Raw genomic sequence first — 18,632 nt, 5'->3', positions numbered from 1 at the left:
CACCGGCCCTGGAGTCAGGAGGACCTGAGTTCAAATGTGACTTCAGTGACTTAATGATTACCTAGCTGTGTGGCCCTGGGCAAGCCACTTAACCCCATTTGCCTTGCAAAAACCTAAAACAAAAAACAAACAAACAAACAAAAAAAAACCCTTCCAAACCCTTGAAAGTAAAGGAACAGGGAGTCTGGGTTCTGATGAAAGTCATTATCTTTGAAATCATTTAAGTCTCATCATTTACATCATATTTGTTTGTGAGTATTCACACACACATTTTTAAATGGGAAAAAAATGGGAAACCTGGACCCTATATTCAGAGAGAAATGAAATCACCAAGGAAAAAGCTGATGAGTTTGATTGGAGACAGGGTCTGGGTTCAAATTCTACCTTGGGTATTTACTAAGTTACACAGTACTAGGTAAGTCACTTAACCTCCTTAAGCCTGTTTCTTCATTGGTAAAATGGATAATAATAATAATAATGATGATGATGATGATACTAGTGCCTTCCTCACAGCATTGTTGGAAAGTTCAACTGAGGTAAGATGTGATGCTAGGTAAAATTTCCCAACAGAAGTTGCAAACCAGAGCACTAGATTATTACAGAAATTAAAATTATCTGCCACATGTATAATAATGCTTTCCTCATGTCTACACCAGAGTCCTAAGGGAAAAGTCATTAAAATGTCATTTCTCGGAGTGGCTAGGTGGCACAGTGGATAAAGCACCAGCGCTGGAGTCAGGAGTACCTGGGTTCAAATCCGGTCTCAGACACTTAATAATTACCTAGCTGTGTGGCCTTGGGCAAGCCACTTAACCCCATTTGCCTTGCAAAAAAATGTTATTTCTCATTTTGACAGAAAAGGAAAGTGAGGCTTAGAAAGATTAAACCCCTTTCTGAGGGTTTTTATAGAATTTTATAAAATCAAGATAACAGAATATGAGAAAATGACAGAATTAAAAAAAAACCAACAGTGAAAAAATACAAATATTACTTCACAAAAGATAAAAACAAATCGCAATGAAGCACTGAAAAATGTTCAGCTTCTCCAATAATTCAAGAAAGGGAAAAGAATATAGCTATGAAGAAGTTTCTACCACCTGAAAGACAGCAAAACACAAAGCTATATAAAAATGATCAAATCAAAAGTTGGAAGGATTAGGGGTGGCTAGGCAGTGCAGTGGATAGAGCACTGGCCCTGGAGTCAAGAGGACCTGAGTTCAAATCCAGCCTCAGACGCTTAATAATGACCTAGCTGTGTGACCTTGGGCAAGCCACTTAACTCCACTGCCTTGTAAAAAAAAAAGTTGAAAGGATTATAGAGAAATAGGTACACCCATTCATAGTGCAAACTGGTACAGACTACTGTGCTGGTGAATGACCTGGAAAGGGACAACACAAATCATAGAACTAGTCATACCCTTGAGACCTTGAAAATTAGCATTAGGAATAAATCTCAGGGAAATAATCTAGAACAAATATGTTTATAGCTATGTGATCCATGATTATTAAAATCAGAAACAAGCCAAATGCATGGCGGCCCAAGGTAGATTAACACAAGAGAACAACACAGGAGCACCAATGAATACAATAAATAAGAAAATTATGCAGGTGGTGGAAAAGTCCATGTACAATTATGGAAAGGGATGGAACACTAGGAAGGATTCTAGGCACAGTTTTTACTTCTAGAGCAGCAGCTAGTGTAAAATCAGGTCACTGGGTTCCTAGACCCAGTTCTGCCACTAGGCTCTTGGAACCTGCGTAGATCTCACTAAATGGATTACCTAAAACTAAAGTTCTAGGAGAGAATCTGGGTTCAAATCCCACCTCTGATAGGGACTCCTTGTGTGATCTTGGAGTAATCACTGAACCCCGCTAGGCTGCCTCATCTGTAAAGAGTGAACTGGACTCAATGGAGTTCAAGCCCCCCCCTTCCCATACTTGGACTGCGGATCCTTATTAAGTCCCCTAATTTAATAACGTTCTTCAGATGAGACACTGGGTTCAAGGCTTGGAGGAGAGTTTGGTTGGGCAAAGGTGACTGAGGCCCCAGGAAGAGAATACACTCACCCTAGCAGAGGGGAGAGAAAACTGACTTACCTGGGCCTGGGCAGTCAAGAATGTGGAGCTCACCTCCTCTTCTTGTCTCCACTCTCTACATTTTTGTAGCTGGCCTTTTGTAGCTGCTGGACCAAGAAAACAAATGTCAGAGAACTGCCTGGAACCCTGGATAAGGAAGCCCATCTGGATGGTGTTTATCAGAGGGCAGGGCTTGTAGCCAGAACTCGGGACCATCTCCACAGGCCAGAAGAGAGGGAGGAAGGAGCCCCAGGAGGCAGAACTACAAAGTCTCTCAAGGAGTTCTGGTCTTGTGTGAAAATGCTGCAAACTAGGCCGTGTCCCCATTCTGTGGCCTCCCCCTTTTGGCTGACATTTGGTAGGAAATTGGTCAGGGACTCGACCCTGCTAGGGATATCCATCTCAGAGGGGGGACCCTCTGAAGACCAGAGGAGATAAGGCAGCAGCTCAGAGACCACAGCTTAGGGTTGTCCAGCCTCCAAGGTCGAGCCTCTATGTTGCAGATGGGATCTCATTTGAAAGGACTCTTGCTCCCAGTTTCCTGAAGCTGAGAGCCCAGGATCACTGATTTCAGGGCAGGACAACTGTTAGGAAGGAGAGAGGGAGGGAGAAGCCTTTATAGGGGGTCTACAGGGAACCAGGTCCTGTGATAACCTTATAATCATTATCTCACTTGATTCTCACCACTGTCCTGGGAGGTTGAGGAACCTGAGACAATCAGTAGATAAGTGACCCTTTGAGGTACACACAGCTAAGTATCTGGGGTCTTCCTGATCATGGAGCCCTCTGTTATTGGGGTGCTTGGGCTGTTCCCATGGAACAACCAGTGGAGACAGTCTGGATTCAGAGAGCCCATGGCTCATCTGGAAGAGGACGCGAAGCAGGAAGGGCTGCTATGTGACCCAGTGGATGGAATTGGGAAGTCTTATCTCAGATGTGACCTTGGACAAGCTGCTTCACCTATCTGAAGCCGTCTGCCTCAGTTTCACTGTATGAAAAATGGGGCAATAATATCACCTTCCTCCCAGGGCTGTTGGTGATCAAATGCAAAACCAAATCTACCAAGGTTTTGCAACCCTTAGGGAGCCCTTTGAATGCTAGCCATTTACAGTTAATGTTACCATCATCATCACTCAAACATTTTCACTCACTGATCCTAGCAACGAGGCCAGGAGACATTCCTCTCTCCTGGTCTCTGAGGCAGCCATGAAATGAAGGGGAGAGGGCTAGAGCTGAGGTGAGGAAGAACTGGGTTCAAATCCTGCCTCAGTAGCTTCGCGAGGAGGCACATGGTCTACCCAGGCCAGTCTCCCTTGTAAAATTAGGCTGCAGGAGACTCAGTGGGCTCTAAGATTCCTTCGAGCTCAGCTCCTCCAAAGGCTGGCTATTATCAGTATTATTCAGAGGGCAGAGGAAGGGGGGCTGTAGGAGCTGCAGCACTCAGGAGGGCCAGGGTTCAAGTCCAGCACCTGCTGGGCAGGTGACCCTCATTACCTTAATTTTTCAGTGTCCTGGGATGGATTCTCTAAGACTCTAGATTTGGTGGATTTGCACTAGGAGGTGGCCCCACATCCCTGAGTCAGACCAAAAGGGACAGAAAATCAACCCAAGGCACCCAAAGCTGATGCACCCCGTAAGGAAGGAAAGGCCTATTTAGAGAGAACCCCACCCTGATCCCTTCCCTGTCAGGATCAGGAGATTTTTTCCCTTTCCATTAATGACTTAATAACCCATCATCCTACGGAACTGAGAAACTCAGCCCTGACCTTGGAGGAGAGAGAGGAGAAAAAAGGGGGTCAAAGAGCAGGGGCCCCCAAGCAGCATAGAAAGACTGAAGAAGCAGGGCCCACCAGAGTCTCCTGGGGTCAAGATCTAGGAAACCTTGGGCTGGAAAACAACCCTTGCGGCTGGGAGGGTGGGCATCAGGTGTTCCAGTAACTTTTCTTTCCCCAGAGCCTCCAAGTAAAAAGTTCATTTAGAAAAAGTTCCTCCTTGTCTCAAAGGAGCTAGAGAAAAAAAGGGCTCTGTCCACACCTGAGGCCAGCCAGGGAGGGGCATCCTGTTTCCTTGGGCTGATGTCAGACCAGCGGCTGTCAGGAGACTGAGCAAACAGAGCTGGGACAGAATGTTGTGTTTACTGGGGGTAGGGTTAGGATGGGGATGATGGAGACAGAAGCATGGATACGGAAGTAGGGCCAGATGTAGGGCTAAGCCATCCTCCCATATACCGCTACCCGCCCTCCCCGCCTCAATATCCGTTGAGGATCATAGGATGCTACACTTAGGATCAGAAAGGATGAATGGGTCCAACACTCTCATGTGATGGATGAAGAAGTTTGAATGACTGGCCCCAAATCCTAATTATAGGAAAGTTGAAGCAGACCCCACCCCCCAAGCCTACCCCAGTCCCCTTGTAATGAGATTCTCACCTCTGTTTTCCATCCTTGAAGCCCAGGCTTCCATGGCTACAGCCCTCCCTGTTCTCCTCTGAACCTTCTGATCTTCCTCAGGGCTGGTCCTGCCAGGCAAGACTATCAGGAGACCTTCTGGAATCGTCTCTAGGCACTGTCATCAGACTTCAGCTCCTCTGAAAGGTCCCAGGTCAGCTGTATCTTCTCCCAGGATTCATTTCTGCTCAGGACAGGGATCCCCCATACCTCCTATGAAGGATGGATCTCCCCCCACCCCTGCAATGAGGAGAGGCCCTGGTTGAGTTTGACCTGTTAAAAATAAATGTGTGTTAACCTTCCCAGAATTTGTCCTAATTAAAGATAAGAGTTATTGGAGATTTTGGCCTAAGAAAGACTAAAACGAATTAACAAGCACATTTAATGATATTTCTCTCTAAGTGGAGAATTATGAGGCCAGATGGGTGGATCTACTGACTTCAATATCAGTGCCCATAGCAGATGGGATCTGAAATATCACCTCGGGCTTGCCCAGTCAAAGAAGGGTACAGACCCCAATTTAGAATGGGGAAGGGGCAAGGTGTAAAGAAGGCAGAAGGAATCCTGGAACAGTAGGAGTGGGGGAAAGGGGAGGAGGGAGTCAAGTAAAAGGGAAAGTCTCTAATTCAGAAGGCCTTTATAAGATGTTCCTTTTATTTTGTTTTACCATTAAAGGAAAACCCTCTTCAAAGAGCAATTGTTCTGATTACCAAGAAGTATTGGGGTACCAAAACTTCACCCATCCCACTCTGTTTCCAGTTACTTGTTAAAGACATAGAAGTATAAAACTCATTCACCTTTGACACTTGCCTTCTTGTGGACTTAAGAGGGAGGTCATTTTAGTTTAACCCTAGGCTCTAGGGCTCAGTTCAGACCTTAACTGTCAAACTGTAAAAACCTTAAAAAAATAGACTTAAAACTGTGAACCTTAAGAATATAGGGTTAGGGCGGCTAGGTGGCACAGTGGATAGAACACCGGCCCTGGAGTCAGGAGTACCTGGGTTCAAATCCAGTCTCAGTCACTTAATAATCACCTAGCTGTGTGGCCTTGGGCAAGCCACTTAACCCTATTCATCTTGCAAAAATATTAAAAACAAAAAAGAATATAGGGTTAAAAATGACAGAAAATCTAGTTTAGACATTTTTTAAGTTTTATTCTCTAAAATCTTGGCTCTGAACCTTAAGGTGGAGGTCAATAGGAAAATGACCACACTTCAACTGGGAAAGAGTTGATCTTTTATGCAAAAACAGAGAACAGGGAAAATCCTTAACCTCCTTTGTGGCTTGACCATGAAAGCTGTAAGTTTGCCTAAATTGTTCTTCAAAGACCATCAGCCTTGTCCAATACTGTCTGACCTATTGTTGATTCTTCCTGGCAGGACAGGTCTCCCAACAAAGGGAAGATAGTCAGAAGTCTTTAAGGGCTGCGAGGTGACACAGTGGACAGTGCACTGACCTTGGAGGTAGGAGGATTGGAGTTCGAATCCTCACACTGACACTAGACACTTAGCAGCTGTGTGACTTAACCCTGCTTGCCTGGCATCCATGGCCATCTCCAGTCGCCTTATTCATATCTGGCCACTGCACTCAGATGACTGCAGAGGGAAAAAGGGAGGCTGGTGATTAAGCTTGGCAGGGTGACTGCTATGTAAAGGCTGAGTCCTCTCTGAATAAATGAATCCTTTTATCAGGATTATAGTTTTGAGAATCTTATACTTTGACACCCCATTCCAAGAAGGGAATTCTCTCTCAGATCTACCAGGTCTAGGCCCAGGAGACTCCACCAAAAAAGTTTCTGGGGAAAGAGTAAAACCAACAAAAATTAGCAGGGGGAGGGGGGGTCCGGCCATATCAGTCCTATAGTCTAACACCAGGGCTCTCAAGATGTCCAGAGACCATACACAAGGGCAAAAGGCTAACCTCCTTCATGATTAATTCATTTAGATGTAGAGGCAGCTAGTTGGGGCAGTGGATAGATGATTGGATATGGGAACAAGATGTGGGTTCAAATCCATCCTCAGACCTTTACTAGTTGTGCTGAGGAAGATGAAATATTAAGAAAAAATATTCTCTGTGCCTGCTTGGCATGTCTTGTGGGGGAGGAAATATTATCATGTCACACTCATTGTTATCTAGATAAATAGCCCCATTGTGGGACACAGAGAACCTACTAGAATATAAGTTTTTCTCATAGAAACTGGGTACTTAGGTGGTGGGAAATACCTCAGTCCCCTGAGAAGCAAATTCCCTAGATGTTGGGAATTGCCTCAAATATGTCTCCCCATCTTTTTCCAGTCCATTCTACCCAACATATATAATTCAATCTTTATAGACGGAAGTCACAGTTCTCAGTAGCCCAATTGTCAACTGGCAACTGTTCCCATCTCCTGCCCCTTTCCCTCCTTCCACATCCCCCTTTATTGACTGACTGTCCAGCTGCTCATCCCTCAAGGATCAGCCATCCCCAACTGTCTTTATTCCAGTCTCCTTTCTCCTGGCTTCTGTTTACCACAGTAATTCTTAGATAGCTATATTATTTTCCCTAAATCTTTTTTCTGGGCCAGAATTCTTTCATGATCACTGGAATTGCTTCGGTGTGACCTTGGGTAAGTCACTCTATCTCAGTGTTCTCCCACTGAATGGGGATGATAATAATGGTCCTTATCTCCCAGGGACGTTGTGTGGCTCAGTTGAAATAAAACACTTTTCAAACCCTACAGTGTGATATATTTGCTAGCTGTTAGACAAAGACTTGGGCTCCAAGGCCCAGAGCTCCCACCAATGAATGAATGAATGAATGAATCCTTGCATGAAGGGAAAAACCATTTACTAATTACTTAAGTATCAAACACTTCTAATGTTCTTCCCACGTTCTTGGCCTCCTTTCTCCGTACCTTCCACAAGTTCTCAGGTCCTGATCTCTTCCCTGTATCCCTGGGCTTCCTAAGGCAACCTTTTTCCTTTTGGACATAACCCTCTGCCCACAATTCCTTCCACAAATCCACTCCTTGGGATCTCAAGTGACCTCTGCATCCCTTTGTTCCCAGCTTCCCAACCTCCTCATCTAAAGAATACATCTGAAACCTTACAACCACCCGGGGGGGGGGGGGGGAGTACTATTATTTAATTTTTACAGAGGAGGCAACTCAAGGTCAAAGATTTTTGAAATTGTTTGTCCAAGGTCATATAGTTAGTAACAGTTTGGTCACGAACTAGGGATGAGCTATGCCCAAAGAGTGATAGACCCAGCAATAACAATACTAGGCCTATATTTAGAAAATAATCATAAAAATTGGGAAAAGTTCCCCACATTGCAGAATATTTGTAACAGCTCTTTTTATAGTGACAAAGAATTAGAAATTGAGGGGATGCCCATCAACTGGGGAATGGGTGAACAAGTTATGGTATATGAAGGTGATGGAGTGCTATTACTCTAGAAGAAACCAAGAATGGTCGGACTCTAGAGAAGCATGGAATGAATTATTGGGAACTGATGCTACGTGAAGAGAGCAGAATCACTGTACACATTAACAGCAATACTGTGAGTTGATCAACCTTGATGGATACATCTCTTCCCAGCAGTTCAGAAAGCTTGGACAACCCTAGGAGACCTGTTATGGATAAATGCCATCCCCATCCAAAGAGAAACAAACAAAACAAAACAAAACAAAAACTAAACCTACAGAATCTGAATGAACACTATGTTCACTTTCAAAAAATTTTTCTTATATTTTCTTTCCTGTCTCATGTTAACATTTTCTTTTCCCCTAATCCTAATTCCTTATACAGAACATGACTAACCTGTAAATATGTTACATATAAATATGTCTATATAATATTTACCTAACTGAGCACCACTGAGAGGAAGAGGTGGGAGATGGGAAGGGAGAGTGGAAGGAAACTATGTAATTTAAAAATATGCATATGTGTATGGATGAATGATGAAACTTTCATAACATAACTGGAAAAATAAAATGTTGGAAAAAATTATAAGGACAAACTACAACAGCTAGACAAGCTTATCAATCCAAATCTCCATTTCCTCTTCAAAGCAGAGCTTTCCACTACACCAGATCCCCAGACCAACCTTCCTGAGCTCTCCCAACCACTGTGAAAATGCAGCAGGGAACTCTGCTTAACTAAATTCCCCAATCCTCTTGGTGAAATTGCAGGATTGCCCTGCTCTTTCAGACTGAATTTGCACACTGCAAACATTGCCTTTAATTCAGTAATTGGATATACACAGTGTAAGGGGGGGGGGCAGGATCAATTTATCAGGGGCTCCTGGAAGAATATCCCCAGACCTATAGCTCCACATGGTCAATAGCACCAGCCTGGAGCCATGGCAGTACCAAAGCTATTTCCTTTATGTCTATTGCTTTAAAAAAAATTAATGCACCAGACACTGGGAGGAATAAATAATTAATCAAAATGCCATATTCTCATTTAATGGGTTTTGATTTCCCCAGTTTAATGACTCTGTCCATGTCCCAGCTGTGGCTGGAGATTCTAAATGGTTCCTGGGAAGGATCTGATATGAGACAGAGAGATAATCAGAGATACATAGAGATGGATCTAAATATTCTCTCTCTCTCTCTCTCTCTCTCTCTCTCTCTCTCTCTCTCTCTCTCTCTCTCTCTCTCTCTCTCTCTCTCTCTCTCTCTCGCTCTCTCTGGAACATGGATCTTTTCTGACACTCTGGATCCTCTCAGAACCCAAAGCTGAGGAGACAGGGAGGGCAGAGGAGAAATGTGTGGAAGTCTGAACACTAAGGAGACCATGGCTTGGGGAGGCTAGGGATGGTACTAAAATAGGAAAAATTGCCAACTCTTTTCTGGGAGGGCACAGGCTCACATCATAAACATATATCCCGTACCTACTTCATTCAAGGCCCTAGGCTGACGGCTAGGAATAAAAAGAATAGTAAAATTATTTTATGAAAAACTGCTTAAGTATTCAGAGTCTAATTTATACACACATATAAGTAATATTACATATCTATGCCTATATGCAGCAACCTTTTTCTGCATTTATAGTTGACATCATTGTTCTGTCACGTTGGGTTTTTCATGACCCCATTTAGGTTGTTTTGCCATTTCCTTCTCCAGTTTATTTGACAGATGAAGAAACTGAGGCAAACAGGGTGCAGAGACCTATCCAGATCACGCTGATAGTCAATGTCTGAGGCTGGATTTGAACTCATAATGAGGAGTCTTCCAGATTCCAGGGTCAGCCCTCTCATCTACTATATCCCAGGCACGCTTAGGCCTAAAAATCAATAGGCCACAAAACACCTACAGATTATTTTATATGGACATATATAATTCATATATGTATATATGAACAGAAAAAGGTGCAGAGAGCCACCCAACCCGTGTTCTCAGGAAGATCAGAGGGAGATGCTATTTTTGGAGGGGATGAAGGGGAGGAGAGCTCAGTGGGGGCCGGGACCCCTGCTAGGGAGACGGAGGAGCTGAGGAGGAGTGGGGGGCTAGGTGGGCCTCAGCGAGCTCACGGAGGGCCTGGATTTGACCACGGTGACAGTGGCAAAGGAGTGGTGCAGGTGTGAGGGGGAAGCTTTGGTGGCAACGGGTGAAGGAGGGCCCCGGGCCCTGGGGTGGGTGCCAGGGGTCTGGGGGTTGGGGCCTGCAGCTGTCCAGGCCCCCAGCGCTTGCTTCCATTGGCCCTGTCCCCTAGACTGGAGGAAGGGGGAATGAGGGCTCTGCAAAGAAAACCCCAGCGGGGTGAGGGAGGGCAGCCGTGCCAGGCGGCCCGTGCCAGGCGGCCCGTGCCAGCGGGTCCAAGGGGCAGGAGACAAAGGGGAAACAGGCACGGGGCGGCCTCGGGACCTCGGGGCGCACTGACCCTGGCACAGGCCGGCTGAGCCCCCCAACCAGAAAGGGGCGCCGCGGGGGTCAGGAGGGGGAGGGGCAGTGGCGGCCGAGGGGGGTGGGGGGGCGCTGCGGGAGCAGCCCGGAGCCTGCAGCAGCGGCTTCGGGGGATCGATGGGATCAATAGTCCTGCAGAGTGGGGGGGCAGAGACAGAGGGAGGGGGGAGGCCGCCCCCAGGCGCCCCGGGCCCCTCCCGTCAGGGGCGCCGTCGGGGCCCCGCGAGGCAGAGACACGGGGGGGGGGGCAGGGACCGCGCCGGGCCCGGGGACAAGAGGCGCGCGCACGCGCACACGCACGCGCAGTCCCCCCAGGCGCGCGCACACAGTCATCCCCGCACGCGCACACGCACGCGCACAGTCACCCCCCCCAGGCGCGCGCACACGCACCCCCCCCCCCCCCGCGCCACGCCCAGGAGACACAAAGCCCCCCCAGCCCCGCTCCCTCGGGGACGCAAACACGATCCAGGGGAGTCTTGGGGCAGCCGCGGCCCCGGCCCCCCCGGCAGACTCACATAGGCCCCCGGGCCGGGCGCCCCCCCGCGGCCCGCGCTCACCTCTCGCAGCAGTCACCCCAAAAACGACGCCCGAAGGGGACCGCCGGCCCTGCCCCTCCACCTTCCCCCTGAGAACTGCGCCTGCGCAGAAACCGGGGAACTACAAAGCCCAGAATGCACTGGGCCGGACGGCGGGGACCGGGCGCCGGGAGTGGGGCGGGGCGAGAAAGGCGACGGCGGATGATTGGCGGAGGCCGCCCCGCCCCCTCCCCTCCCCAAGTCGGCTGGGGGGGGGGGGTCCGCCCCAGCTTGCGCCCCCAAAGAGGAGCGGCGACGGGGAGGGGGCGCCCCCGGACGGCGCGTCCCGCGTGGACTCGGCCCCCCAGCCCTCCCGGTTCGCAGCGAGGGGCGGCCTCCGGGACCCCCATGGCGACGCCCCGGGGCCGGCCCCGCCGTGTCTTTGCGGGCTCCCCCCGGTAAAAGGAGGCTCGTTCCGCGGGGCCCGCCCCCACCCGGGCAGCTGCGGGACACCGTGCGCTTCATTCACTCCTTCGTTCGGTCATTCATTCATTCAGTCATTTCATTCATTCATTCCTAAGGAAGCCTCTGGCGCGCGCCGCTGGCCCCAGACACGGATCTCCCTACGGGAGGGGCGGCTCTTGGAGAAGCGCATTAACTTGCCAAAGAAGGGTCTTTGGCACCAGTTCTGTTCGAGCCGCCACGTCTGCGGCACCGGGCATGGTGCGGGCCTCAGCGGGGGGCGTTGCCAGCCCTGGGGGGCCTGCCAAAAGGGTTGAACCGACTTCCGTGCCCCTCCTGGCCTCATCGCCCGGGAGGGCCCCCTGGCTCCGCGTGTTTGGTGCTCGGCTATCCAGGGGAGAGGAGGGGGCTTCTCATCTCAGGGAATCCCCCACACCGAGCCCCAGGGTTCTAAGGGCAAGACGAGAAGGGCGTGATCCCGCTTTCCAAAACCCAGCACGGTCATCCCTCATTCCTCTGCACTTGAGCAGAGTCGGTCTAACCCACGAAATGGGTGCTCTTGCCATTCGCTTCAGGACTGGCCCCAGCGTTGGGAGAGCTCTGGATTGCTATTTGACAAGCCTGCAAAGTTCACAGAAACAACCATAGACTTACAAAAGAATTTAGTTACAAGCCCAGAAATAACGGGAAGAAAATTAGAGGAAAGAAGAGAGAAGGAGATGGCAGGGAGCCCAGGAGGGGAAAGATCAACATGAATCTGGCCCCACGGAGCTGGGGCCATATTGCTCCAGCAAGCATAGACCAGGAGCAGACAGGGAAAGTGACTATCTTTGCTGAGAAAATGCAAAGAAAAGAACAAGAGAAAAAGAGCTCTACTCTGGAGAACCTTGCTTAAATGCATTTCCATAGTGGGTTGGACAAGGGTGGTACTTAGGAAGTGGTTTAGCACCGGGTTCCAGGTATGTGTATGTATACCACAGGGGTGGCTCCCAAGGAGTGGCTAAGACTGTACTCATTGTTCATCGAAGGTGTTCTAGGCACTAGTCTTCACTGTTCCTAAGAGCATCACTTTCAAGTCCAACAAGATCATTTCCCTATGCCCTTCACAAAAAGTGAGCAGTTTTGAGCCTATTCCCTCCATACACTGAGATAGTCTAGGGAAAGAGAATGCCTTTTGGCGAAAACATTTGCATATTCGCCCTGCCTATATCTTTGAAATAAACATCCCTTTGTAAAAATTACCTAGTGTTGTCAAAGTCTTAACTGCATTCCTGGTAATAAAAGGCAACTTCTTTGGACAGTAATCAAAGCCTTTATGTCTCAGGCACCTTTGTCATTAGATGAGAAGTCAAGACCTGTGGGTCTTCCCCTTTGTTAATTAACAATGACAAAGTTTGTCCTTCATTTTTGAAGAAGACCGTGACACCTGGAAGGTGATGCCATGATAAACGCATGAATTGGATTTAAGTGAGGGGGTGTTGTGCTAAGTCACAGGTCTCACTTTCTTCTCCAGAGACATTTGGGGCCAGTGGCCAGCTAGGCAATCAGGGTGAAGTGACTCGCCCAAGGCCACACAGCTAGCAAGTGGCAAATGCCTGAGGTTGTATTCAAACTCCCAGCCTCCTCAACCCAAGGCCAGTGCTCTATCCATTTCAGCAGCTAATTACAAACTCAGGAAGACAATGGCTAGGATACAGGAAAATTTGTTCTGCCTGCCTGATGCTAAAAGTCCAGGAAGAGATAGCAATTCATCAGATAGCACTGTATAAGAAGGCAATTGAACAACTTAAGAGTGTGCAACCTTCATTGTCAGGCCACCAAAGAGGTTTATAAGATCCCCTAACTTGTGTTTTTGGATAAAGATTTTCCTCTACCTCAGTTCAGGGTAGTCCTCTTTGGCCTCCACCTATATATGGTAAATCCTAGAGAAATAAAACTTCTTGTCTAACCTATATTTTCTGTTATTTTATTTCAATCCTATTTTTTAAGGATTACAGTTTTAGAGTTCACAGTTTTATTTATTTACTTTTTTTTTTTTTTTTTTTTGCTGTGACATGCAGGTATGGATGGGAATTTGAGGAGGGACAAGCCGTCTCTGCTTCTTAGAGGGAAAGAAGTCTGTAACTTTTCAAATCTCTGCTCTTTTCCAAACCTGTGTTTCAGTTGACAGATTTGAGATTAGACAAATTTTGACTTGGAAAGGGAGTAAACTCCCTTTTTAATAGCATTGGATATTTAGCCAAAGCTGGCCTTGCAATGAGGTGAGTCTATCAGTTTTTAAATTTTATGACTTTTATTTTTCTTTTAGTTTTTTTGCGAGGCAAATGGGGTTAAGTGGCTTGCCCAAGGCCACACAGCTACATAATTATTAAGGGTCTTAGGTCAAATTTGAACTCAGGTACTCCTGACTCCAGGGCCAATGCTCTATCCACTGAACCACCTATCTGCCCCAGGTCTACCACTTTTTAAAACTCAATTGCTTTATTTTTGAATTTTTTTTTATTTGAAATCGAACTATTCTCTGGAATTTAGCATGGAGTTTAATGGGAATTCTTACCTCATTGGGCTGGGGAGTGTCTGAATTTTCTTGGTTTTGGTCTCAGGGTACAAAAACAGCTTCAGGTGGCCCCCTAAAGTGAGGACTCTAGAGTAACTCACAAGAGGAAGTAATCAACTATATTTTATACAGCTGTAAGTCCTTTAGCCAAGAAAAGTAAATGAATTTGTACATCTCTAGAGGATTCAATTGAACTCAGGACCAAGAATGACTTCTTGAAAGTAAGAAATTTCACTCTACTCTGTATCTCCTGTGCCTAGTATTAGGATGTAATAATAATTGCTTTGACTGGAGGAAAAGAAAGGGAAAAAATAGTATTTGAGAAAACCCATGGGGAAAAGAGGAAAATAAAATGGTGAAGGAAAATGGCAGAGGAACAGACTAGAGATGATAAGGAAAAAGAAAATGAAAAGGAGGATGACAAAGTGTTTTAGGCTAAAAAGAGATTGAGAATGAGGATGAAAAGGTAGAATAATAATAATTGCTATCATTTCTATAGCTTTTTAAAGTTTTCAAAACATTTTGGAAATATCTCATTTGATTCTCACATTAACCCTGGGAAGTAAGTATTTCTTATTTTTCCCATTTTACAGAGAGGAAACAACTAGTAAGTATCTGAAGCTGAATTAGAAGTCAGGTTATATCAGTTGGGTTGTGGTGTCAGGAAAAAGGCAGTGGCATGACCCATGACTGTAGGAGGATCATGGAGAAGGGGAGTTCAATTTCTCTTCACCTGTTTTAATTATGATGATGCATGTGGCAGCTGAGGGGAAGATACAATAAAGGTAGAAGGAGAAATGGTTAGAGAAAGTGAAGCTGTTCAGCACTGGCTGCTAGCTAGGTGCAGATTTGTCAGCCTCTCTGGTATAGACTTTTCCTTTCCTCTGGTCAAGTGGCCATAGACCATAGCCTGGATTGAGCAGACCAGGATTGGGGCACATCCCTTCCAGGGTCCCTCAAACAGCTTCCAGGAAAGTTGAGTATCTCTCCCTTCCAATGTTTTCTATTCTGTAGTTCTGGGGTTCCAAACAAAGGGTGTGAACTGTCCAGCGTGCTGAAAGAGAAAAAGCAAGGCTAGGAGGAGGAGCTCAAGCTCAAAGGTGAGGGGGGGATAGCAAATCAAGCAAAATATATACAGTGTGATGATCATTTTTCATTTTTATTTGATTACTATAATGCCATTTTTTTCTGCATCATTTGACTAAACAATGCCTGTTTTCTGTTAGTATACACCTTACCAGGTCAAAAACCTGACTCACTGAATGACAAATTAAGGGAAGACCTTTTGCAGTTCCTGAGGTGGGGAAGGAAAAACAAAAGGGGAGGCTGAGTTTTTTGTAGTGATTTAGCTCTTTGTGGAAAGATTATCTGGGTTCTAAACCTTGGTTCTCTTTGAAACATGTACATCTTTTTTTTTTTTTTTTTTTCCAAGGCAATGGGGTTAAGTGACTTACTACAACTAGGTAATTATTAAGTGTCTGAGGTAGGGTTTAAACTCAAGTCCTCTTGACTCCAAGGACAGTGCTCCTAGCTACCTGCCCCCATGTCCTTCTTTTAAACAGTCCATTGTGAACCTTCTCTATATGTAGTTTAAGCTATAACCTGACTCAGTTTACCTGTAGATCCATATAACTAGTTTGCTTCTATAGGAGATGTATGAGATTTATGATTTTGTTTTAACTAAGTTTGTTCAATTAGCATGGATTAAGAGGATGTATGAAGTTGCTGTTTGTCAAAAATCATTACCTTCATGACATCATTAGAATTTTCATCTTTACTCAAGGTTATTTTTTTTACTTCCTGAACCTGAGCTCAAGCACAGTAAATGTCGGCTTCCTAACTCCAAAATTCTGTGTTGTGATTATTTGACAACGGTTATCTATCACAGGAATTAAAAGGAGGGATATTTCTTCCAGGAAAATAAACATAGAGAGAATGAACTAGCATCAAGGCTAGCCTGAAATGGCTTCTGGAAGAAGGTGAGATTTTTAGATGAGGCTAGGGAAGCCAGAAGACAGTGTTGTACTGTATTTTTTGCATTAAAAAGAAATGAATCTGAGAGTAGCCCCACAGGCATCTTCAAACTCCAGAGAGGACTTGGAAACAAAGAAGAGTGAAGCACCCAAAAGGACAGCTAAATGACCCAGGGGATGGAGCACCAGACCTGGAGTCAGGAAGACCTGAATTCAAATTCATTACTAGCTGTGTGACTCTGGCCAAGTCAGTTAATCTCCTAGTCTTGTGAAGAAAAAAAAAGAAGTTAAGCATCCAAATGCAGGGGGCTGGGAAGACAAGGGAAAAATGGATTTATCCTTGACTTCAGAAAGGATTTTATAATCTCTCAGAGGTAACAACACGTACTCATAGAAGCAGTTACAAAATGCAAAGCGAGTTCAAGGACTTTTTAAGAGTGTGGGGAGAACTAGCACCTGGCAAGATCCACACGGTTTTACCCTTCCCAGCTTGAGAACTGGGCTTTAAAGGCAGTAAGGGTTTCCAAAGGAGGGAGATGAAGATGAGTGTACCCTAATGTGTGGGGCTGAGGCTGGGGGAGACTTGGAAATGGGAAAGGGGAGGGTGGGCAGGAGGAACAGCAAGGCCAATTTCTTGAGATTGAAAAGAGCAGAAACAATATTTAATAAGACTGAAAGAAAATGTTGAAAGTTGTTTGTGAATGGTTTTAAATGCTGTTTGTGTTCCTATTCAATGTTGTGTCTAATTCTTTCTATCCCATTTGGGGTTTTCTTGGCTAAGACACTTGATATTGGGTTTGCCATTTCCTTCTTCAGTTCATTTGACAGATGAAGTAACTGAGGCAAACAGGGTGAAGTGACTTGCCAAGGGTCACATAGTTGGTAAGGATCTGAAGTCAGATTGGAACTCAGCTCTTCCAGACTCCAGGCTTGGTGCTCTAACCACTGCAACACCTAGCTGCTTTGAATACTGAGTTTATACAGTTCTCTCTCACACACCCCCAAAAAACCTTTGAAGATATACCTTCGCATCTTACACAGAGACAATTTAGACTTTCTTTCACTTATCCCTTTCTCTGCTTCTAGTCCCTTGAGAGACCTCTTTTCAAATTCTCCCCACCTATCCTTTGAAAACTCCTCTTCCTGCTCAGTCATTCCCTATACTTACAGATCCATAATCCTAGGTCCTGCAAGCCACAATATAATCATCTTTATGATCACGTTTCCTTCCTTTACCTCTTTTTGTTCTTTCTTTTCTTTTCTTTTTTTTCCTAATTACATGCAAAGATAGTTTTCAACATTCATCTTTTTTATATGCATTGGAGTTCCACATTGTTCTGCCATGCCTCCTTTCCTCTCCCTTTCCGGGACAGTGAGTAATCTGATACAGCTTGAATATGCAATCAGGTTTGACATTTTTCCATATTAGTCATGTTATGAAAGAAGAATTAGAAAAATGAGAAAGAAAAAGCCATAAAAGAAGTTTTAAAATGTGCTTTGCTCTGCATTCAGTCGCCATAGTTTTTCCTTTGGATGTGGATGGCATTTGCCAACCCAAGGCTTTCAGTGTTGCCTTTAAACACTGAATTGCCAAGAGGAGCTGAGTCCCTCAGAGTTGACCATTGCACAGTGTTGCTGTTAATGTGGACAAGGTTATCCTGGTTCTGCTCCCCTCACTCAGCATCAGGGCTTTTCCTTGGTACCACTCTCTTCCTCCAGCTCTCATTCCCTCCAACCTCTAATTCTCCATCTCTCTTTTATTTCCACACACACACATACAGACACCTACTGACACACACAATCACACATACACACATATACACATACAAGCACACAGACACACAGACTGACACAGATAGAAATACAGTTACACATACATACACATACACTCACACACGTACACAATAGACAGAGACATAGGCACACACAGAAGCACAGTCACATACACAGACATACACAAGACACACGGGCACAGACAGAAACAGACATGCAGACACAGATAGACACAGACACAGACACACAGATACAGAAACAGACACACATAGACACACATACAGACACAGAGACACAGAAAGACAGACAGACAGACAGACAGACAGACAGACACACACACACACACACACACACACACAGACCCTTCCAAACCTTCAAGGGTAGGACTTCTGCTTCTCTCTTACCACCACCTCACCATTACATCTAGTCCTGAATACCCTAGCCCCCAAGCTCCCAGCTCCTACCTTACAAACATCCTCCCCACCCCAAATTGCCATTTCTAGACTAAAGTGTAAGACCCTGAGTGTGGAAACCTGTGAACTTTTGCCTAACTTCTGCTCCTAAGTTTCTGCCTGGTCATCTATCGGACCATGCAACGGGGGAACCTCCCCGAGGCCCTGCATTCAATGATAAGACGCCACACTATCTCAAGACAAGCAGCTGATGCTTGGAACTCCCCTAGTGAACAATATATAAGGTCTCTCCTCGCTTTACTCGGGGTTCCAGGATCCTAGCCCTGTCCTAGGACATAACCCTAGCTCGAGCTAGTTTAATAAACCCTTGCTATTGCATCTCCATGGTGTCGAGTGCCTCTGTTCCATAATTGGGGACTTTTCTCGGACCTTAACAAAAGAATCCTCTTCCACCTTTCTTGGGTTTAAATAGTAGCTGGATTATTTACACGACTCTGGTTTCTTCTGGTTAATTGGTCAGGAGCCATT

General features: G+C 45.9%; 1 protein-coding gene across 1 annotated transcript in view; it reads right to left on the bottom strand.

The window, feature by feature from the left end:
• LOC141509759 (uncharacterized) overlaps nucleotides 1–11,030 on the bottom strand; it is a 36,283-nt gene extending 25,253 nt beyond the window's left edge. The window contains exons 1-3 of the mRNA XM_074219529.1: nucleotides 10,969–11,030; nucleotides 4,506–4,796; nucleotides 2,098–2,183 (exon numbers count right to left, since the gene is read on the bottom strand). Coding sequence (XP_074075630.1) covers nucleotides 2,098–2,183; nucleotides 4,506–4,539 — 120 coding nt within the window. The 5' untranslated portion in view covers nucleotides 4,540–4,796; nucleotides 10,969–11,030. The remainder of the gene's footprint in view (nucleotides 1–2,097; nucleotides 2,184–4,505; nucleotides 4,797–10,968) is intronic.
• Nucleotides 11,031–18,632: the final 7,602 nt, after the last annotated feature.

This window comes from Macrotis lagotis, chromosome 1 (genome assembly GCF_037893015.1).
Source record: "Macrotis lagotis isolate mMagLag1 chromosome 1, bilby.v1.9.chrom.fasta, whole genome shotgun sequence".
Lineage (NCBI taxonomy): Eukaryota > Metazoa > Chordata > Mammalia > Peramelemorphia > Peramelidae > Macrotis > Macrotis lagotis.
This window is presented reverse-complemented; position numbering and strand designations above follow the sequence as displayed.